This window comes from Lycorma delicatula, chromosome 10 (genome assembly GCF_047948215.1).
Source record: "Lycorma delicatula isolate Av1 chromosome 10, ASM4794821v1, whole genome shotgun sequence".
NCBI classification, from domain to species: Eukaryota; Metazoa; Arthropoda; class Insecta; order Hemiptera; family Fulgoridae; genus Lycorma; species Lycorma delicatula.
The window spans coordinates 120544693-120569732 of NC_134464.1; the positions used below are offsets into that span (position 1 = coordinate 120544693).

The following is a 25040-nucleotide window of genomic DNA, read 5'->3' on the forward strand; positions in this document are numbered from 1 at the left end:
TGGCATTAAATGAAATCATGTAATGAGTACCGTACTGTTAATTAATACAGTATATTCAATATTCAGCGATGCTGAATTTAGTTTGATTTTTTAATTTATCGTTAAATTTTATAGAAATTCTAGGTAACCAAAATGAGTTACCAGTAGCCAGCCACATGTTATGACTTCATTCCTAGTTGTTCTTTTTTCTTCTGAAGCAAACATAGGTCAGATTGAGGTATTAAACGAGTGGTTTCCGGATGGAATACAATATCCCAATAGTACATGCAGGATTATCAAGGAAAAAAGTACCTTCCTCAGTGATAAAGCAAATCATAAATTATCAACTTATTCATTTGATTTGATAATTTTGTTTCAAAGTTCTTTTTTTATTTTTGTAATAAAACCATTTAAAAAAAGCAAAATTTACCTCATTTTTTGGAACTCTCCCACTACTTCAATTTTTTAATGGTATGTTCCAAGGTTATACGAGGGTTATTTTTTTTTCAAGGTCCGATCGGTCGTAAAATAAAAACCTACATAAAAATCGGATGAACCTTTGTGCAGCGTCTGTAGTATGGCCTTCAGTCATGTCACTTCATTTAGTTCTGAACACGCAGCTAGCATGTAAACATGTCTACAACAATAGCATCTCCTGCCAAGTGTGAAGTGCGTGCAGTAATTCGATTTCTTCAGGCTGAGGGGTGTAATGCAGCTGAAATTCATCGACCAGTAAGTAATGTGTAAGGCGAAACTTCAATGAGTGACAGCAAAGTGCGACAATGGTGCAGGAACTTTAAAGCAGGACGTACAAATGTTCATGATGCAGGGGGTCAGGGAAGGAAGCGAGTGTCAACCTGTAACAAAGAAGCTCCTGCAGCGTTTTCATTGGGAAGTGTTTGATCACCCACCATACTGCCTGGACTTGGCTCCATCCAATTTTCACCTCTTTGCTCACATGAAATGCTGGCTAGGAGAACAACATTTTGGCACAGACATCGAGCTGCAGACCAGCGTAAAAACATGGCTGAAAACACTGGCGGCTCCGTTCTATGACGAGGTACCAACTTTCTATTGGAAAGTTAATAGATGAAATAAAGAAAAAATTACTAAGTGAACTTAGCAATACCAAAGGCTATACCAAAAAATATTTTCCAGAGATGTTTTGAAGGTTGGAAGAAAGACTGGTTAAGTGATTTGCATATCTGGAGGACTACTTTGAAGATCTAGAAGATTAAGTCAATTTTTTTTTATAAACATTAAAATTTTCATTATTTTTTTGATTACATCTTGTATGTTCAAGCCTTAAAACAGAAAGTTAGTTGAAACAATTTTGATGATTCATTTTTTTTTTTTTGTAAAAAAAAATCTGAAAATAAGTTAATAAAAATTTAACATTTACAAAATTTGAAGATCTTTTAATTTTTATCATCATAAATGCTTGGTATTACTATAATAGTAATATGTCAATCAATCCATATTATAATTAAAAATAAAACTTTGAAAAATGTAAAAAAAAAACTTTAAAAAACAGAAATAACTTCAAATTATAATAAAACATACTAAAATTTAAAATACTCATATAATATGTTTTCAGTTCTTTAAATATTTAGTTTTTGAAGCTGGTGCCAAATTAAATATTAGTAAGTTATATTAATTTTTTTTTAATTTGGAGCCAAGTTAGAATTTAAAGGAGAGTTAAAAAAAATTATTTTCTAATTCTTTTACGTCAGTTTATCTTCTTTTTTTTATTTTGCCGTACAACCTCATTAAATTTATAAATTCGAGTTTTAAAAATGTTATCTAAGTCCAGTCAGATAAATCAGGAAATAAATAAAAACATTTAGAAAGTATTTAAAACTTTTTCGTCTAAGTTAGTACTGTCAACAAGGGTTTATGAGTGGTACAAAGTTTCAAGAACACTATGAAGAAGACAAAAGGGTCGAACCTTCTAACATATCAACAACCTAAGAAAATATCAACAAAATAAAGGACATTATGATCAGTAATTGTTGAATAATTATTAGAGAAGTTGCTGAACAGATGGGAATCTATTGTGGTTCATGTGAAATAATTTTCACTGATATTCTGGGTTTTGAATGAGTTAAACTGTTAAGTTTTCAAAACTTTCCAAAACTGTTGAAGTTTCAACAAAAGTGACATCGCTAAAAGATCATAAAACAGTTGTAACAACTGTTTAGTAATTCTGAGTCACTCAGAATTCTTCTGACTCAGAATTATTCAAACATATCATAATGAGTGATAGAAAAATGTGGGTGTATGGTTTTGATATTGAAACCAAGTTCCGATCATTCCAGTGGTAGTTTCCTTGAGAACCAAGACTGAAAAAAGCTACTGAGTTCGATCAAATTTTAAGGTTCAACTTATTGAACCTTATTTCTTGATTACAATGGTGTTACTCATTATGAAGTCTTACTACAAGATTGTGTGGTCAATAAAAAGTACTATGTAGCAGTCTTAATTCCATTTGGGTTTTTACCTTGATAATGTTCCAACTCACATTTCACTATTAATTTCTGATTATTTAGCTAAAAGTAATTCTATACTGAAGCTGTAGCCTCTGTATTCTCCAGACATGACACCCTATGACTTTTTTGTGTTCTCATTGATTAGGAGAACATGAAAGGACAATGATTTGAATTGATAGATGAAATAAAGAAAAAATTACTAAGTGAACTTAGCAATACCAAAGGCTATACCAAAAAATATTTTCCAGAGATGTTTTGAAGGTTGGAAGAAAGACTGGTTAAGTGATTTGTATATCTGGAGGACTACTTTGAAGATAGAAGATTAAGTCAATTTTTTTTTACAAACATTAAAATTTTCATTATTTTTTGATTACATCTTGTATGTTCAAGCCTTAAAACAGATAGTTAGTTGAAACGATTTTGATGATTCATTTGTTTTTTTGTAAAAAAAAATCTGAAAATAAGTTAATAAAAATTTAACATTTACAAAATTTGAAGATCTTTCAATTTTTATCATCATAAATGTTTGGTATTACTATAATAGTAATATGTCAATCAATCCATATTATAATTAAAAATAAAACTTTGAATAATGTAAAAAAAAACTTTAAAAAACAGAAATAACTTCAAATTATAATGAAACATACTAAAATTTAAAATACTCATATAATATGTTTTCAGTTCTTTAAATTTTTAGTTTTTGAAGCTGGTGCCAAATTAAATATTAGTAAGTTATATTAATTTTTTTTTAATTTGGAGCCAAGTTAGAATTTAAAGGAGAGTTAAAAAAGTATTATTTTCTAATTCTTTTATGTCAGTTTATCTTCTTTTTTTATATTGCCGTACAACCTCATTAAATTTATAAATTCGAGTTTTAAAAATGTTATCTAAGTCCAGTCAGATAAATCAGGAAATAAATAAAAACATTTAGAAAGTATTTAAAACTTTTTCGTCTAAGTTAGTACTGTCTTTACACAGCATCCATTCATTCTTGGTTATCATATTTCAAGTAATTTCCTTATAATTAATTTTAATTATTACTTTTTCTTCTCAGATTAATGTTTTTAAAAATACAGAAATAAATTAGGCCAGTGGAATTGTGACATTACTAGAGGAAATAATTAATATTATTAAATTAAACAAGAGAAACACAGTTTTTTTATTTTATAAGTAACTATAATTACGTTAATTAAATATAAATAACAGGGTTCTACAAAAGTACTTCTAACCAGAGGTGAGTGGTATGAACACTGTTTATTGATGCTTATATAACATAAATATTTACACTGGATGTTTCATAAAACATCCAGTATACCTAAAATAAATAATATGAAGTGATGAACGCAAAAAAATATTTAATATGTAAAATTATTTAATTAGAAATATCTGCCTATAAAAAAATATTCAAAATGTTTTCCATTTAATTCCTTATATGTCTCACTGTGATCGGCAGTATATCACAAGGCAAAATTCTTAAACATTAATAAGTTTGGCAAGTTGGTTTCTATATTATGTTGTAGTTGTTGCAAATTACCTTGGTTTTTCACCAAAAACTTTATTTTTTAGCATATTCCACATGGAAAGATCACAAAAATGATAAAACTGTGGTGATCAGTCAGTAATACCTTATTTTCCAGTCTATTCTAAGAATTTAGTTTCAAAAATTTCCTGCAGTTCTTGATTCTAATGTGGCATAATATCATCTTGTTCTCAAATGATATTATAGTTTACTTAAAAAGAAAATTCAGTTTACTTTAACTTAAAGAAAGTGGCCTTATTTAATATATCGAGAATTTTTTCTCAGTTTCTTCAAAAAATAAAGACCTGTGATTATTCCACTCCAAATTTCAAACCAAATACTTAGGAACATTAAATATTTTGGATTACTAACTGCTCACTCCAATTTAACTTGACTATTAAGTTTAAATGATGTTTTCTCCACAAAGTATGATGTGGGAAATCTCATTGTTGCACAAAAAATTAAAAACGTTTCTGAAAATTCTGCCCACCATAGAACTTCAAAATTGTTTTATGTAATCTTTAGGAAAAACGGGATGATAAGGTTGTAAGTTGAATGCTTTTAAAATTTGATAAATGCTTGCAATAGGAATATCAAATTCCACAGCCTTCTACATGCATTTCCACATGCCTTCTAATTGGACTTTCCAGGGCTCTGTACTAGAGATGGACATTTCTGTTGTTTCTGCCAAACAAAAACAGACTGTTGCTGAGAAAAAACAAAAATAGTTTTGTTTGTCAAATTTTTGGGAAAAAAACAGGTTGAATTATTAATCTGTTAATGTTTATGATTCATTTTTCCAGTAAATTGCTTAACTACTTGTTTTTTTTTGCTTAAAAACAATAGTTTCATTTTAATATTATTTTTCTCAACGCTTTGGCTGCAAGCTGCAGGATATTTCATTTGAAGCTAGCAAATACCATATATCACAAGATTTGATGATTCTTTTATTCTGCAATTTAATATTACAGTATTTTCATGAATAAGATTTATTTGTTTTTGAAACTGTTCTTGTAGTTTACAGCGTATATAATTTTGATAAAACAACAGTTTGCAGGGCAAATGAGCTGTTCTTAGCAAACAGTTTATTTACTTTATTTGTTTTCATTAATGTTTGTTATAGTGAGCTGACAGCTCTGTTTGGTGATTCAATGTGTTTTTGCTATGTAGTATTTTTATTGTGCGGAAAAATCAGTTTGTACCAAAGTGAAACGACAGTTGGCTTTTTTTCTGGGAAACAGCAGTTTAGTTAAACTGTTGATATTTTTCGACACATCACTACTTTGTATGACACATTGGGATACTGTTGTCGAATTTTCCTCTGTTATTGATAATCAATAAAGAGGATATAATATATATAATTCTATATATATAATTTATATTTATTATATATATATATATACATATATATATAATATAATTTTATATGTAATATATATATATATATAATTCTTGGCAAATCATAAACACCACCTGTAATATCAAATAATTTATTTAACTTAACATTTATTTAACTATATCAGTCATACTGGAATCTTGGGATTTTATTTAAGAAACATTTCCAAAAATAGCTAATTATTTTCATTTGACTTCCACCAATGTCATAAAAGAAATACCTACTGTTATATTGTTAGTCTGTTATCCATTTTTATATTGGTTTTAATCAAGCCGGATTGATAGCTAATGTTAGTAAAGAAGCCAAGTAATGTTGCCAGCCAATATACAAATAAGTATTATACCAATTAAAAAAAAAAAATTGACATTTATGTCTTGTTTTTAATCATTTGTTTAATTTTTCCAACTATAACTGACTTTTGTCTCTGTATTATTTATAATTAGTTGTTAATTGAATAGAAAGATAATTGATGAAAAGTAAAACCAGTTTTTGTTGTAGAGTTGTTTATAATTTTAAGTTTTAATTAGGTAATCATAGTGCTTTTATGTCAACTACTAATTTAGATGAATTTGTGTCAAATTTTATAAAACTAAATACGAGGAAAAGACTGCATTTGTCATAAATAACCAGTATATTGTGAAAACATGCAAATAAATTTTTTATAGTAATCAAAGAATTAAAAAACTAAATAAATAATAAAAAATAAAATGAGAACATATTTTCTGTTTAGAATTATTTCCAATATAAAATTGTTTAAAACTGAGGAGTGTAACAGATTATCAGTTTGCTATGTCAAATATCTAGAAAACATTTGTCCTAACGACACATATATTATGATCAGCCTTGTAAAATATTTATTGAAAAAGCTTTATGTTATTACAAATCTTAGTTTGCTTAAAAAGATGGTAAAATACTTGATTAATTTATTCATTCATAATTTTTACAACTTGTTTGTATTAATTGAAAATATTTAATGTTTTAATATTCATCATCATCTGTCAAGGATTAGGCTCATTGGCCTGTTCAGGCATCCATCACTTTCTTGGGCATCCTATATTTCTTCTTCCCCTTAGTTTGTATCTCCATACTTGAGAAGGAAGTCTATAAAGCAGCATACACATCAAATGATCATGATCACTCTATCTTATACAATATTCCTTTAAAGTACCCAACTGTTGCTTTACACTATGTTTTAATATTGATTTATAAGATACAGTTTGGATTTTGACATTTTTTCTCATTTCTCCAGTTTTGATTGGGTCATTTAAAATCTATAATAAAACAAATTATTGATAATTAAATTCTAACTGTTTGCAATGGAAATGCACTTATCATTAAGTTTTAACTTACATGATTAGTTGTGTGGGAAATAATTTAAAAAAAAAATTATTGTTAATTAAATTCCAACTGTTTGCAACGGACGTGCACTCATCGTTAATTTTAACTTACATGATTAATTGTGTGGGAAGTAGTTTATTAAGTTTGGGTTAGGCTGCTGGCATTTTATGCTCATTCTGAATTCATTAGTTTTCAAGTTGCTATTCTTGAGATGTTCAAGGTATTTTGAAATAATCGTTAATATAATAGTTGTAGTTGGCTAATAGTTGTAGTTTATTGTTTTTCCCAGGACCTCATTTTGTTTTATTGTGGTTGTTTATTCTGTCAATCATTAACATTTTTTATAAATTTTTTGGATGATTCTTTTTGGTGGGAAGAGTGTTAGGAAGTCTAGCTTTACTTGATGTGTACTTCGGCCATTAGAGTTATTATGAAGCCATCAAATGGGAAATAGAATTCTTAAGGCAGTTCACAGGTAGCTCCCCTATCAGATGCCATGGATGTGCTGGCTTCTGATATCCCAGCATCCTCAAAATGGATGCTGATCCTACACCTGGTAGAAAATCTGCATTTCTGATCAGGTAATTAGGAAGAAAGAATCAAGGATAAGGAGAAGGTTGATTTATCTTTTGGTTAGGTCATGTTAATTTACTGTCTTGTGTAGGACCTCATGCATGATTTTGTCAAAATTATTGTGTTGTAGGTAACTCTTCTCTCATATTAGTATGTAAAAATAATGTACTTCAAATTTATTCAATTACTTTACTTATTTATTCAATTCTTTTTTTCTTCCTGCACAATATATTTTTGCTGATCTACAAAATCCTTTAAATAGTTTTTATATCATTTATAACAGTTATGTTCTGTGGAGCAAAATATCTTTACTACTTCAAAAATCCAATTTATTATTAAAAAAAATTATCAAAATTTTGTTCTTGTATCACTTAAGTTAACAATGGAAGTAATTTACTTTTCCCTGTAACCGTTTGTACATGGCATTTGATTTTTTGATTAATGATCTAAATATTTTATGACCTTAAAAAAATTTATGACAACACAAAGGAATTAATGTTGATGGAAATTTACTGCAGCATTATATATAAAAATAACCACTGTATTACATGACTCTATTACTTTTGATCAGAATATGCTGAGTAAGATAATTACACAGTATTTTATATATATTTTGATAGATAGTAAAATACTAAACTCAGTTTGTTGGAACGGTGCTAAGAAAAATGAAAATAAAGAGCTAAGGTGAAATATGAAGGTTAAAGATGACATTTTGTAATTGATTATTTTTACCCACTGAAGTAGATTACGTCGTATTTAAAAATCTTGATTCACTTTAGGAAATAATTGAATCTATTGATAAACCGTACAAATTGCTATTGAGTTCCAAATTTTATATAAAAAAATCAGATGTGGACATCACATAACTTCCTTGTACGCCTATTAAATTACATTACACATTTCTTGCTGCACTTTACTTAAACTTATTTCATTTGAAAGTGAGATATGATCCTCCAATTCTTTAATAAAGTGGACAGTTACACAATTGTTGAAATGTTAGTTTTTATTAACATCAAATATTTATATAATTATTAATTCAACAATCTTATAAGAAATATTAGGATAGAGTAGAAGTCCCTTTATTACTTGTATTAATAGATCAATATTATTCGTATCTTCGCGAGTTGCTGATTAACAAAAGTTTTAAATTTCTGGTGTGTCGTATAAATAAAAGTTAATAATAATTAAACTATTCCGTCTAGTGAACTCCTGTATACTGGTTACAAATGCTAATTTCGACCTATTGGTGTAAAATATTCAGTTTTTATTATTGAATTATTTGGTGAATAATCAAAAATGAAAAAGAAACAATAATACAGATAAAATAAAGATAACACCAAGAAATATATCTCAAAAAAATGAAAATAAAAAAATGAATATGAAGGGGAAGAAAATGTTAAGAGCAAAGAAAGAATAAAAAAAATAAGAGAAGATGATAAATATAGAGGAAGAAAGCGTTAAGACCAAGGAAAGAATAAAAAGATTAAGAGAGGATGATGAATATAAAGAGAGAAAATCTGAAAACTAGAGAACATACACAATTAAGAAAACTACACAATTAAGATCAGAAGAATTATATTAAACCAAAGAGCGATTAAAGGATTGGCAGCAAAAAATAAATAAACGAAATGATGATCAACTCTGACTCAGGGAGAATATTGACTGACAATATCAGAGAAGTAATGAACTAAAGGATCAGAATCTTTTGCAATTTATTAAAGATCAGGCATGTATGCCTCATTGTATATGTTGTACTTATGAGGGTCTATTTTTCAGTTACTCTGTAGTTAACGTTAATGTAAATAAAATTAAACAGAGATTCCAGAATAATTAAATAAAATTAAACAAAAATTAAACTAGAAAATCCAAAAATAATACAATTCCAAATTATAATTTCCAATTAATATAATCAGGTGTTTTACCAAATCTATTACATATACACATGTAATAATGCTTATTAAATTACATATACATATTTTTAAAACGTACATAAAATTTTATTTCACTACTAACTACTGATTTTTAAAAAACTTTTTTTATTGTTATTATTAAATAATTATTTATTGTAAAACCTTTTTTATAATCACGGGTTAATAATTATTAATAAATCAATATATTTAAATTAAAAAAAAGAACGTTAAAAAAATTTTAAAAAAAGTAAAGATGAAGTCTGATTCCAACCGATGTACCATCCCCTTTTAAGATCCAAATATTTCCTTAATTAAATTCTATTTGACTATAACTCTGGAACCAATGAAAATAAGAACCACGCATGATATATCATTGAAAAGCTCTCAATAAGGGTTTATTACTGCAGTTAAGAATTCCAAAATCCAGATTTCTTTGGATTTTGGGCTTTTTTGGTCACTTGGTTCAGTCGATTGCAATTAAAAGGGAAGGCGCACAACTAGATGTTACAACAGTCCTAAATCCAATATTTCAGCACACTACAGCTAATCGTTTTTGAGTTATGCGAGATACATATATACAACATACATACATATGTTCAGACGTCATGCTGAAACTAGTCAAAATGGATTCAGGGATAGTCAAAATGGATATTTCCATTGAAATCTGAAAACCAACATTTTTCATGATTACAAAGTATCCTTTACTTCATATAAGGAAGTAAAAAGAATAAATTTTTGTTTAAAAAATTTAGGATTTAAGAATAAAAATTGGTATTTTAAATAGTGTAATGTAATAAATAGAAACTTTATAATTCATTATATTTTGGACCAGAGTTTTGACAAATAATAAAATAGACAAACTATTAACAACTAAAGCTCAGTGTGTTAACATAATAAATAGTTTTTAGTTAAAGGTTACTTCAGTGGATCATCCTATTCTGTTAATTAGGTTACTATTTAAGACACCTTGTAACAGGTGAACTAATAAATCATTATAAATTTTTTAACTGAAATCTGGGGAATACTGAAAAAAATTTTTCGTAGTTTGACTTATGGTCAACTATTTTTTTCATTTTCAAAGTAGGGATGTGTTTTCGTGGCTGGGCAAGTTCATGCATTAAATAGAGTAAATGAAAGTGATTATGCATAAGCAGATAAGCAAATTTTTGTAAGTTAAAAGAATTTGGATGTACTATAGAGTTGGTGAGTTAGAAGTTATTGACATCTTATTAGCTGATTATTCAATTAATAATGAATTCATTATTGATCAATTTAATGAGTTTATCGCTTATTATTAATTGAATTATAGAATTTACTTAACTTAAGTTTTCCTTAATTTACTATTTTTATTTTCCCATCTAGAAGTATAGCAGAGTTAGAAGGGAAAGTATTGTAATTGGTCCTATTTGCGCATATGCGGTTTTCACCGGATCTTGATGTTTTGACACCTAAGGAACCCAAAAAACCAGATAGAAATTTTCTGGATTTTCATATGTACGCGCACGTGCGTGTGTGTTCAATCTTGTACTGCTTATATCTGCAGAACTACAGGACTGATTTTGACCTAACTCTGTCAGATTACTTCTATATAAGGGGCTGATGCCATTAAATTTTCAACTTAAAAGGTCGGGGGATGAGGCTGGTAATTAAGGTCTTATTTTTCTTAGGCACATTTTTTAACAATTGAAAAATAATATTTGCAAAAAAAAGTTTTGCAGAATTGCATCTCCATGCCAAAAAATGATGTAAATAAACTAGTGGTTAAGTGGGTATTCTGCGTCAATAGTACCCTTTCACAGCACAAAGAGTGCAAGTGTAGCACTGACATACAGCTGTTGTAGTTGTCTGTTAAGTTGTGGCATCACTGGTGAGTGGTAGAATTAAATGAATAATATTTAATGTGTAAAAAGTATTTAAAGTGGCTGCTAGTACTGCCACACCCATGCGAATGAAATACAGAATATGCATGGGCTTTAGTTAGAATCAATGAATTAAATAAACAAAAAAATATTATATTTAAATAAAATGATAAATATTTTTAATTAAGTTGTTGTGTAAGCTGTGCATCAGAAAAAACCATGTGATGGGAAAAAGTCATACAAATGTGTTGTCAGCTTTTTTTATTGGTATATATAATTTCAAGAAATAGTTTTTTTAGCAAAATTCCTTCGGATTTATGTAAATCGACTTGCTTGCCTATGTATGCAGTCACTTTTACACTCACACTCACTCATATGTGGTTACACAAGTATGTAAACAAGTCCTTTTGATTCCATCAGTGGCCACAATTATTTAAATATCTCTAAAACATCAGCTGAATTAAAAAAAAAATTATTCAAAAGTTATTTGATTGTTTTTTGTTTGATGAATAAGAAGCCACTAAATTAATGCATAGATCAACTTTTATAAAAAAAAGATCTTGAAGATGTCCTCTAAACAATACTAAATAATGCTGCATTATATCTACCTTTAAAGCCGACATTTTTGTCTGAAACATTTTATTAAATATAAATATTATGTTTTATTCAAGATAGAATGTATGTTAATAAATAAAAATTTTTGTATATTGGTTCAATGAAGTTAATAAATAAAAAATATAAATTGCCAACTAATTTTTCTTTTTGTTGTATTATATTTAGATTACCTTAAATTACCCATGTATTAACTGGTGGTCACAGTCATTTGGTATAGTGGTCCTTACTGGCTTATTATTCAAGTAAATAAATCAGTTATTTCACATAAAATTGTACAATATTTGAACATTCTCCACTTCCTTTTGAGATCCTTTGGTCAAAATTTATTTTAGCTTAGAGTAAATTATTAAAAAAAGAAGTTCTTTTATACCTCTTTACAGTACATACCTGGCCATTTTAACTGAAGTCAGTTCATTGGCTGTCTCTTCAGCTTCATCCGTGTTTACATTATACTTCATATTTCAAATTTTTGTTAACTGCATCCACCTATAATCATTTGTTGTTATGATACCATCTTCATGCATTTTTACATTCTCCTCCGATACTGCCAGTTTTCTTACACTGTCTGAAAACATTTTCTTAGAAATTTATTCTAAAGACAATCAGCTTTATTTTCAATTTTTTAATTATTGACCATATTTTTTCTTACAATCTACTCATTCTTAATTTGGTCTTTTTGAAAAAAAAGGTTTGTATTAACTATTTTATTTAATGCGTAGAAGCATCTATCAGCAGATATTCATACCAGTTTTCTTTTCCATATTTTTCTAATTTACTGTCGCATTCCAAAATGTAATATAATTTGATCTTTGTCAGAAGTTACTCTTCCCATTAACTCACTTTTCTCACATCTTTCTCTCACAATTACAATAAATTTAGCATCTTCTATGCTTTAGTGCATTAAAAAGAAAGTGACAGTGGACTGTAAATTGAATTATATTGTCTATATTGTTTCTAAACCAGTGCCATTAAACTTACATTTGTATTGCTACAAATGCTCTATATTTCTAAGTTTATGATTTTTTAGATTATGAATTGCAGTGTGTAGTGAATTATTACAATGAGGATTCATTGAGTTATTGTATTGTAAATGTGTTCTTATTTCAAATTAAATCCAGGTTGTAGATCATTAAAATGTTGCTATTTAAATGTTCTCAGTACTATTGACTTTTGTAATCTATGCTGCTGAGATCTTAAAATAGCATAAGGTGTGAAATGATAACTGCATTGAATAAAAAAATCTGCCGTGTTGGTCTATAGTAGTAAACTTGTCATCGTAAATCAGCTGATTTCGAGGTCGAGAGTTCTAAAGTTTAAATCCTAGTATAGGTAGTTTTATACAATTTTGGATATAGATCATGGACACTGATGTTCTTTGGTGGTTGGGGTTCAATTAACTACACCTCTCAGGAAAGGTCAGTTCAAGAATATGCATGTACTGTTACATTTACACATACATGCCAGACTATGTACATATGCCTTGGGATCTCTGTGCAGTACTGTTGACATCTTGTCACAGTGTTACTCACTAACCTGGTATTACATAAAATAAAATAAATAAATATAAACAATAGTATATGCTACTGGTAAATTCTTTAAATGTAACTGTTTGTTATGAGTGATAGTTACTTGAGAAGATTATTCTAATGCCTTTCTTTTAAGGATAATAATAAACATTATGACTCTTTTGGTTGTCATACAAATTAGTGCTTCCTGATTTATGAAGGTTGTTGTATTTTAATACTCCTTTGTGTAATAATTATTTATCTTGTCAGAAAATGAAGCAAACCATAACATCAATGGGTAAAGGTATGATATGAATTACACATTTGTTATTTTAAAAAATAGATATATACTATTAAGTGTAGAAAAAAGTATTTTCTGTTTCGTTATTTTGTTTAAATTTCATTATTGATTTTTTTTTTGTAGTGATAAATTAATTCATTAATTCACAACAGAAGCTTTGTGTATGGGAATATGGAAATGGAATTTTATAGTGTATAAAAACTACCATGCCTAACCAGGATTTGAACTGGGACCCTGGGTGAAAGGCCGAGACACTACCACTCCCCTCAGAAATTCATTAATTTTAGAATATTAACTAATGGATTAGGATTAATCTAGATTTATTAAACTGATGATTTTAATGTTATTTTGTTTTTTATTTATTAAGGAAGGTGATGGAGCGTCAGAAGAACGATCTGGTTCAGAGAAAGGGAATAGCGAAGACGATGACCTTACCTCGCTTAGTTGGTTATTACAAGATAAAAACCTATTAAAAGGTGAGTACTGTTATGAAAAATATAATATTTGCCTTGAATGAAAATAGTTTTACTTTGAAAAGTTTTATCTTAAGAAACATTTAATGAGGAAAGATTGATTTACATACCATATTAAAATTTTGTTCTTTTCTGTTCTTGAGTTTTAATCTATTTCAACAAAATCTGTATGAATTACACAAAATTTTGTGTATAAAGTACCTATTTTTCCTGTTTCCTAGCAGTGGAATTTTGTGTTTCATTTCTTTGTTAAACAGTTATATAAGAAGATTAGTGTAAAGTATATTTAAGAACACAGTTTTTCTTTTTCCTTTTTCTCCAACAGTTAGTTTTGAAATGGTGACCATTAACTTACAAATAAAAATTGCCATTTTGGTTCTCAGTAAAATGTGTATGTGGATGTAAACTTGTAACAAATAAGATTGTTGGCTTACTGAGATAGTTAATATTGGGATAATCGTTTTCAAGATAACAAGCATCTCCACAGTAGGCTTAATACAGAATGTGAGGAGTGGAGTGGTTTCCCACTGTCTTTATTACTGAGCCAAATATACTGTTTGAATCAATATTCAAACAGTATGTTTGGCTAGCCTTTGTCAAGCCTAGCAAAATATAGATGTACAGCATTACAACTGACGTTTTCATTCTGTTTACTGTGGGGGTTGGATATAAATAGTAAACATCACTACTCTCTGGAAAGACAAATCTGACTAGTGCTGTTTGTACTTTATAGCCATGTTAAATGTATTATAGCGCTAAGAAAAATAGTGTAAAGCAAAATTGTTACTTACTGCTCTCCTTCTGTCAAGAAACGGTGCATTACATACATTGCCGCTACTGAATATAGGAGCTGGTAAAGGTGTAAGAATTGTTTTCTACTAAGTTATCTGTTTTAACAATGCCATTAGAATATACGTGTAGTTTATAATTTTAATTATGGGATGGGTAAAGTTGTGAAGGAAAGAACTTCTGTTCTCTTTACATTAGTGTGGAGCAAGTGTTGAACACAGTACAGAGACCATGTATGGGTTTTTACAGTTGTCAACAGGTGGCCAAGATTGTTAGCAGTTTTAATGGAAATAAATTTTTTCTTTATACTCTTTTTCAATATGATTTTTTAATTGAAAACCAATTTAAAAAAATAAAAAATTAAAGTTATGATATAATTTAAAATAAAAGTTACAATATTAAAGTATGGTATAAGATACATTAAAAAAAAATTGAATTATGTTATGAAATTGTTAAAATTATGAAATTAAAGTTAAAGCTCTAATAGTGTTAAAACACAGTTCAATAAAAAAGTAATTTCTTTTTGTTATTGAGAACTATTAAAGACAGCAGTTTAAGTAATAAAAAATAACAATCATTTATTGAAACTGACCATCAGAATATTTTTCAAAAATTGTTAAACAAATAAAAAACACTGTTTTTAAACATATTTAAGTTATGGAGTACTGAAATTGTACTAATGGAAAAACAGGTGAAAGTTAAGTACTTTTTGTGTAATTTTCTGTAATCCTACAAATTTTTAATTAATCTATTTTTATTATAATTCAGTACATACGCTTGATGCTTGTGTGTGGTGGTAATATGAAATGAATGTTTGCAGCATATGGAAAATGTCAATCCTAAGTGGGATTTTAATATGGGGCCTTCTGGTTGAAAGGTCGAAAAGTTACTACTCACAACAATAATTTAAAATAATAACAGCATTTAATATGATATAAAATTCTGAAAGTTTTCCATCGAGTTGGATTGTAATGTTGGATGTAGTAAGTTTGGAATAAATAGTATAATAATTTACTCAAATGTTGCTGACTTGTTTTTGCATAATGGTCCACATTTGAGTTTTATAAATGATTGAAAGAAAATTTTGAGAATTGTTCTAGTTAAATTGTTGTGGGCTATGATACCAGATTTAAATAAAAGTTTTACCACGGTCAGCCCTAGCGTTTCTGCTGCTATAGGCAAACCCAAAAAATGCTACCCCCCATGTTTCAAAAAAAACTTAAAAATTTTTCAAAAAATGAGAATTATAAAAGAACCATGTTAACCAGAAAAATGACATATAATTGAATTAAGACAATAATAATAATAATAATACAATGAGCTAACGACAATGAACTTACGAACTAAAACTAGTATATACTACTTTCAGAGATAACTTAAATATACTGTACTTTTAAAACAATAAACAAAACCAGTACATCAGTAAATAGTAAGTAATATTATTTTCTAGATTCAAACAATCAAAATATATTTTTGTGGGTTGTTGATTTTTATTTACTTTAGTTTAGGCAGTTTTGCTGCTCCTAAACTTTGCTACTGTAGGCAGTCTCTTATCTTGCCTATCACCTAGGGCCAGCCCTGGTATTACTCAAATATATGAGAGTCATTCAGTAATTAAAGAGACTGAAGAAAAATGATTACTTATGTAATGGTAATGAAACTAACCCTACTTTTCAATATAAACCCCGGCTATATTTAGGTACTCGTCTCATTTTTCTGTGAGCTTTTTTATTCCAGTAATAAAAAATTGTTCTTGGTGTTTTGAGCCATTCCTGTACTGATTTCTTGAGTTACTGAAATTGGTTCCATGTAAAAGATCCTTTGAGAGAATCATTAAAAAAAACTGATGGTGTAATTTCAGTGCTTTAAGGTGGATGTAGCAACATTTCCCAACTCAACTTTTGAATTCCTATGTCTTTTGAGCATGGTATGGGGATATCATGAAGAAATATTACTTCTTTTGAGATAGAACCAGATATTTCTTCCTTATTGTGGGGTTCACTTAATTTTTTAGCATGTCACAATAATACTCGCTGTTGATTATATGTTGTTCTTCCAAATAATCACAATAAATTGAGCCTTTATAGTCTCAAAACACTGTTAGCATCACTTTACTGATGTGTAAGTTTTAATTTTTTTTTCATCCCAATTTAAACCGTTCAATCCACTTACAAAAATTTGAGTGGTTAATATACTTTTTACCTTACTGTTTTAGCATCCATAAGTGAATTTTGGCTGGTTTTACATCTACAGAAAATAAAAATTGTTTCACGGGATGTTGTCCTTTCATGGTGCATATTTCAGTTAAAGCCGACATTTTAAATAAAAGAGATTATAATAATGGAAATTCATTTTGAACAGCTGATATTTTTTATGTCAGAGGACCAAGTTGAATGTCAAACAGTTTTAGTCTATGTAGTTTTTTTGCTGTTACCATTTGTCTCTAATTATTATTGAACAATCCTGTTGTATATTCATGATCTTTATTGTTTTTTTTAATGAATATCATGTATATTTTTTCTAAAGGTTAGTTTACAGTAAAAATTAATTTATAGAATAATTCAAATATTAGATTATATGTATGAACTCAGTGCATTCAGAAAGTTGCTGAGCAGTATGCTTTACAACATGTGTTGGTGCATTCTGTTCTTTTCGTGTTAGGTTGGTTGCCCTGTGGGTTCATTGGTTGTTGCTCAGTAATAAACCTAGACTTCAGTTATTGAGTTGTGATTGAACGTGCTTTGTTTCGTCTCACTTTTTATTTATTAGAATCAATAGTTACGAAAACCGTTATGGACCTTTCGGTAGAGGAATGCATTTTTCTCATTGAACATGTCTTTTGTGAAGATAACAAATATACTGACATAGTGAAGCACAAGTTCTCTGAAAAGTTTCCAAATTCTCCTCTTCCTTACCGCAATGGAGTTCGACCTCTTATAAAAAATTTTCAGGCAGCAGGCTGTGTTGAAAATGCTGATCGTAGTGAAAGACCACTGAAACTAAACAAACAGAAGCTGCTTATTATTTTGGATGCTGTGGCTGAAAGTCCATCAAAGTCAAGTTAACACAGCAGCAAGGTATTGAACTTGCAGCCTTAGATAAAGCTGTAAGAAAAGAACTGAAATTTTTCCCCTATAAAGTAATGTGCGTTCAAAAACTGGAACCTACAGATCATGCCAAAAGATTAAATTATTGTCAGTGGTTTAAATATTTTATTGATCAAAATTCTGTAGATATCCTAGACATTATGTTTTTTACAGTTAAAGCATGGTTTCATCCAAACCACAGGCAAAATACATGACTGTGGTTGACAACTGACTCCCATGAATTACACAAACAATCTTTACATGAAGAAAAAATTGGAGTCTGGGTCACTGTGAGCAGAATTCTCAATGTGGGTTCAATCTTTTTTGAAAATACAGTTAATAGTATTTATTGTTGTGCTATTTTAATAAACTTGATTAGTCAGTTAACAGAAGTAGAAATCAATCATGGTTGGTTCCTACAAGGTGGCGCCACAGTGCACACAGCTAACAAGTTAATGACTTTTGTGAGGAATCATTTCGAAAGATTTGTGAAATACACATGATCACCTGATCTGACACTCCTCCAGATTACTTTCTATTGTGAGCAGTGAAACAAACAGTATATCACAACAGACCATGCATGATTGACAAACTAAAAATGGCAATAACAGCATACAGACGAGACATTCCAGAACATCAGCCGGTTAAGATGTTTGAAAACAAATTGGATCGTGTGCAGTGTTGTATTAATTTGGAGGAGGTCATTTTCAATACCATTTATAAACTATTCCAGTTATTGTAATATCTGTTTCTATAAAATAATGAAATAAAAATACAAAGTAATAGTTAAGAAAGTTTCATCATTATGTTTCCATAATAACAGCAGACAGCAAGTTTCCGATCACTCTGCATAATAAAAACCCATATATCTATTTTAATGTTTATTTAATCTGCTATGGACTGAAAGTTATTTCAACCAATAAAAGAACAGCTCTAATTTTGAAATGTAAAAAAAAAATTAGTTCAATTTTTTGGCTCAGAATGTAGTAATGGCTAAACACTAGTCTTCCTGTGCATGAGATTAATAATTTAAGATTCAGCTTAATTAGTTACATTTTAATGATAATGGCTTCTTATTGATTTTCTAGCCATTTTTTGGTTGTTTACTTTTATTTATTAATAATACATTTTGTTCGGGTGATCAATGGATGTGAAATATTGCAAGATATAGAAATACATGATCAAGGGATACATTGCCTACCCGAGACCTAATCAAAAAAACTCCCCTAAGTGTTTGGAAAATTTCTGAATATCATTTATACCAGTCAGTCAAAGACTGATTAATTATATAACTTCATACTTATAAGATTTTTTAACTAATAAATTATCTTTTTGTCTTTTATTGCTTAAGTAAATTATTAATTTGCATATTATTTTATATATATGAATTTAAAAGGTATTATGAAATAACTATTATTAATATTATAAAAACAATTCTTGAAATGAAGTTAAGATACCTAAATTTTAGTCATTTATGAGAACAATGAATTTAAAAAAAAGTGTATGTAATTAAAATATTTTTAGAAATAGTTTACAAGAGGTTTTTTGACATACGCATCATCAATATCATATTGCAATAATATAAAAGAAACTTATAACCTGAAGTTCTTGTTGAAAAATTCTATAAGTAGCTTCTTTTTATGAAAATTATTTTGAAATAATCATATTAGTGATCATTAAAATGATTTATAAACATATATATATTTTTTAATTTAATATGTACGTAATTTTATTTAATTTTTGTTACTTATACTTACAGTGTAATTTGTACTTACTATTTATTAATTGAAATTATTGTTGATAATGTAATAAAATAAAGATTTCAGGGAAAAAATTGTGTCCTCGCATATTGAAATTTTTTTATTGAGAAATGTAAATTAATTAAATTGTGTTAAAGAGTTTGTTAGAGAAACATAACTTAGTAAGAGAAGGGTATATATATATATATATACTTCTCTCTCTCTCTCTCTCTCTCTCTCTATATATATATATATATATATATATGTCTCTCACTTTAGAGAGAGAGAGAGAGAGATATTAAAATGTTATAATAAATATAAATGAAAATCTTCTTTTGTACATTTATTTATTGCTTGGTTCAGGTATATTTATTTATTTGCAAGTTGAAATTATGGCAAGACTAACACAACCAGCTAAAGTGGCTGATACTAATATCCATAAAGTAGTTACAAGTATCTCATCCAAGTCCATTCATCTTCTTATTAGTTAATAGCCTGATCTACTTTGCATTCCCCATGAGAGTTGATTGCCCCCCCTCCACTTTGTATGTTTCCACTTTCATTATTTTCGATAGGATATCAAGGATATTCTTTCATTCCTTGATAGGTAACAACCTATTAGTTAGAGTTAGTTCAAGGCTCTGTATTATTATATTGACACAATCTGGTTACCATTATCAAGTTTTGCTAGCTAGTTGTAATAAATACAAATATATATATCTACAGTTCCTAATATTTACAGCTTGATGTACTTCAAGCTTTTAATATTTACATCTCATCAACTTAGTTAAGCTCATCTCTTTATAAGATTTTAACACAAATATCTCTTCTCTCCTATCCATCTCCAGAGCTCTTAATTTTGAATTTTATTGAACCATCTAATTTGCAACATCTTTATGAAACACTACTTTCAAAGTCATCTTTTTTTTCATAAATGTTCTTTTGTTTCTCCTATTCTGGTTTTTGATGTCTACAGTATTTAAAATATCCTTGTAATTTTAATTGATAGTTAAAATATTTTGCTTAGTAATTAAACTTATTAAATAAAATTACTTCATATTCTAAATTACATAATTTTCCTCCTTATGACTTATTGTGTTTTTAAAATTTAATTCCTCATTATCCTCCTTTCTTCCACATTTCATTATCTTGGTTTTTCCTTATTTATTTTCAAAAAATATCTCTCCTAACAATATAATTACTTTTTCATTTTTCTAAAAGATCATCATCAACAAATCTAATATCTTTTTGTTATCTTCTTGGATAATTATTTTTTTAAAGTTTTCTTCAATTCCTGAGTTTTGTCTTCAATGTACAAATTGAAAAGTAACTGGATCCTTGTCTCTCTCTTTTCTGAATCAGAGCTTGTTTTTCTTTATCTTCTACTCTTATTACTGAATCTGTACAATATAACTGATACAAATTGTAAATAATTCTTCTTTCCTTATATTAATATCAGAATTCTATTTAAACTTCTAACATATTACATTCTATATTATCACAAGTTTCTCCAGATCTGCAATTTCCATTTAGGAAACTTTATGATATAGTCACTTTTACATGATGTAAATAATTGTTAGTAAAATCCCATTAAAAAAAATTAAGATGACAAAAATGTCTACTTTAGTTTATTCATTTTTTTAAATTTTATTAATTATTGAAGTGTTTACATACAGTTGAATGAATGTATTGTATAAATATATATTTTAAAGTATAAAAAAAATATTGACTCCTTTACGAAGAATGTATCAATGCTATTTTTAAATTCAGATAATCCCTGTATACAGAATAAATGTAAATAAAATGTATTGTATACAGAATAGAGTAGTAATGTCTTAGCTAGTGAAATGTATATAGACATTATATGCAGATGTGAATTAAACGCATATAATGAATGAGTGTTTGCAGTGCCTCAATTGTTCTACAAACCCATAGTTTGTTCACTGTTTACAAATAATATACTAACAAATGGATATGTTAAAAACATGGCCTACTTCCTTTAGAGTTAATGTTTATAAGTTTTGTAATGTATATTCCTGAATAATTTTTTTTATGAACTTATTCAACGTGCATAAAAATCTTTAGTTTTATAAATATTGTATTTTTAGAATATGGACTGGTTTTTTAGTTTTGCTATAACTTTAAAATTGTTTTTGTAATTCTATCTTTTAATTTTTGAACCTGTTTTCACAAACTTTTTTATGCTTTTTTTAATTATCTAAACTATTAATCAAAATGAGAAAATATTTTTGTTATAAAATTAAACTTATTTACTATTAATTCATGTCCCGGAAATTCTTTACTAAAATACATTTTCCTACGATTAAATTACAAAACGTTATCTTCATGTGATGGAGGATGAACTCTATAATTTCAAAATGGTTTCTGTGAAGTTATTTCAAGTTTTGCTTGATTTAATATTGTCATTGCTTGAGAATATTGTCCGATTATTTTGTATCTAGAGAAATACTTACTAGAGTAGGTAAAATTTGGGTTATGTTCTTTTCTATTTCTGATTATTATAAATTTATTGTAAAGATTTAATTAAAATAAACATTGCTGTTTATTTAGGTTCCTTAACAAATTGAAAAACAGAAATAAGTGGAAATACTGAACAAAAATAATAACGGGTATAAATTGAAATAATGGACTTTTGTAAGAAATGCAGAAAAATGCATTCTTTGCAATTTTCCGACAAACTTTCATTTTGTATACAAAATGTAGATAACACTTATTATAAAAAATTAAGTATTTAAAAAATAAGTAAAAATAAAATTGTCTGTTATTTGTAATAATACATTATGAATACATTTAAAATTTTGGTAAATGAAAAATCAAAAAGAAAATTCTCTCCATATTCTTAATTTCACTAGTGGAAACTACATAGTTGTGTCTAATGTAACTCAAATGACACTTAATGTGTATAACTGTACAAAAAATGATGCTGCAAAATGAAATATTCTCTTGATTTAGAACTCTTCTTTCAGTTAGGAAGCTTTTTTGAAAAACCAATTCCTTAAACTTTTTCAAAGTAATTAAAATTTAAAAGTAATTAAAAGTCTATACTTTTACCAATACAATACTTAAAAAGTTGGTATTTTTTATTGAGGTATAAATAGTTTTATTTTTTATTAGATTGAATGAATTTTGAAAAAATGTATAATCACATACCTATGAAAACTATGAAACAAAAAAATTTTTATTAACCTTTGATTATTCAGGATCAGGTTACTGATTTTCATTAATAAAATATGAAAAATAAGATTGATCCATTTTCAAAATTTTATTGACAGAAACCAACAATATTATGTATATAACTCTCACTGACATGACCTTTTATACTAAACTTAAAACACTCTTAAATGAAAAATGAAACTAAAATTTATAACATGGTTTCTGATTAAGTACTATTTTTATCTCAGTAACGGAGTTATGTGGACAAATTTTTTTGTATAAAAACTTTTCACATAATTAATATATATATATTATACATAATTAATATACAGAGTTATCATAAAAGAATGGTGCAGTTTTGAACATGATTTAAATTAAAACAGAATTACTTACAGTTTATGTTTTTCATTTTTCAAATTTGTCGTCTCAAACATTTTTTTACATAATTAATAAATTTCAATATGTGCGCCCTTAGTCGCTCGACAAATGTCCAAACGATACTCAACTTCTCTCCAAACATTGGTTAACATTTCTTCGTTAATGGTTGTCATTGCTTCATTAATCCTGTTTTTTAAGTGGTTTAGGTCGCGAATTTTTTGTGTATAAACAATGCTTTTAATGAACCCCCACAAGAAAAAGTCGCAGGTCTGGACTCCTTGGAGGCGAAAGTATGGGACCTTGCCAGCCTATCCATCGATATCCAAATTTTTCGTTCAAAGCGTCTGTGACCGATGCATTGAAGTGCGGGGGAGCACCATCTTGTTGGAAATGAAGTTGATGAACGTTTTCGAGTTCATCCGGCTGAGGAAAGCAATAATCGGTTAATATGTCAAGATACACAATTCCATTAGTTGATTTTTCAGCAAAGAAGAAAGGCCTTATTACATGATTTTTCATCACACCACACCAAACATTAACTTTAGGCGAATCACGTTGTTTCTCAATAATTGTGTGTGGGTTTTCAGAGTCCCATATTCATGAATTGTGTCTGTTAACACATCCATTCACATCGAATGTAGCTTCGTCTGTAAAAATTATATCATCTAAAAATGATTCGTTTTCAGTTATTCTGTGCAACATTTCAACAGCTAAATTGTAATGTTTTACACCATCATAGGGTTTCAATTCCTGCAGTATCTGGATTTTATAAGCGTGTAATTTCAGTTTTTTATGTAAAACTTTGTGAACTGTTGATTTTGGAATACCTAATTCGACGCTTTGACGGGAGATGGACTTCCCAGGACTTCTAATTGCCGATTATCTAATTAGTTCAACCGTTTCGTCTGGTACACTTGGTCTGCCGGTTGATTTCTGTTTCTTAACTGATCCAGTTTCTTCGAATTGTTTGAACCAATGTGTTATGTTATTTTTGTGTGGTGGATCGCTTGCGAATTCACGTCGAAACGCACGTTGAACTAAAATTACGGATTTTAATTTAGGTATCAATAAAACACACTTTGCTTTGTCTTTATCCGAGAACATAGCAACTCACTAAACTCACCGCAACAACAATACAAGAACTGACGTTGTGGTTACAACAGGTGATAAACAAACTTTTGGGTTGGAGGTTTTCAGGGATACCAATAAAACACCTAGAAATTTCCATACAATCTTCCTATGAATTACTGAAACCGCACCATTCTTTTATGATATAAATATATATTGCTACATAAATGATGCAAACAGATCTTATTGCTACATAAATGTGGCAATAAAAGATCTGTTTGCATCAAGTAGTGGTGGAAATAAAACAATTATATATATAAAAATTATGTATAAATCTGATTTATGTGTAAAGAGTATGTAATTAACAAAAAAAATGGTTTAATATTTTTATGCTCTAATGTTAATTTTGTTATTGGTTTTGAATAGGTCTGATTTAATTTATGAAAATTATGCACAATCTGTTTGTATTTAACTTAATAAATTTTTATTATGACCTATACCATAATCATTAATAGGTGTTTCTGATTATGTAATTTTAATTTTACTTAAGAATATACTTTAAAAAATATGTAGTTAACATAACTGAGGTATAGGCGTTAGTGACCATGAACTAGTATTCTCAGTTTTGGAAACAACAGTATGCCATTGCTTTTCATTCATAAAAAATATTGCTCTAGACATTATTTATAAACATAGTAGATCAAAGTGTAGATTCTACTAAATAATGTTGTGTGCGTGTTTTCAGTTTCATATATATGTGTTATTATTGATATAAATCTTATTTATTAAACAGAATTAAAGATGGAGACATGTTCAAAAAATGCAGTTTCTTAATATCTAAAGTGTGGT

The 25040-nt window shown here is 28.1% G+C and overlaps 1 protein-coding gene across 4 annotated transcripts in view; it reads left to right on the plus strand.

The window, feature by feature from the left end:
• Window positions 1–25040, plus strand: part of LOC142331359 (forkhead box protein N3-like) — a 746610-nt gene that overhangs the window by 700376 nt on the left and 21194 nt on the right. For all 4 annotated transcript variants that reach the window (XM_075377204.1, XM_075377205.1, XM_075377206.1 and 1 more), the window contains one exon: window positions 13852–13960. In XM_075377204.1, coding sequence (XP_075233319.1) covers window positions 13852–13960 — 109 coding nt within the window. The remainder of the gene's footprint in view (window positions 1–13851; window positions 13961–25040) is intronic.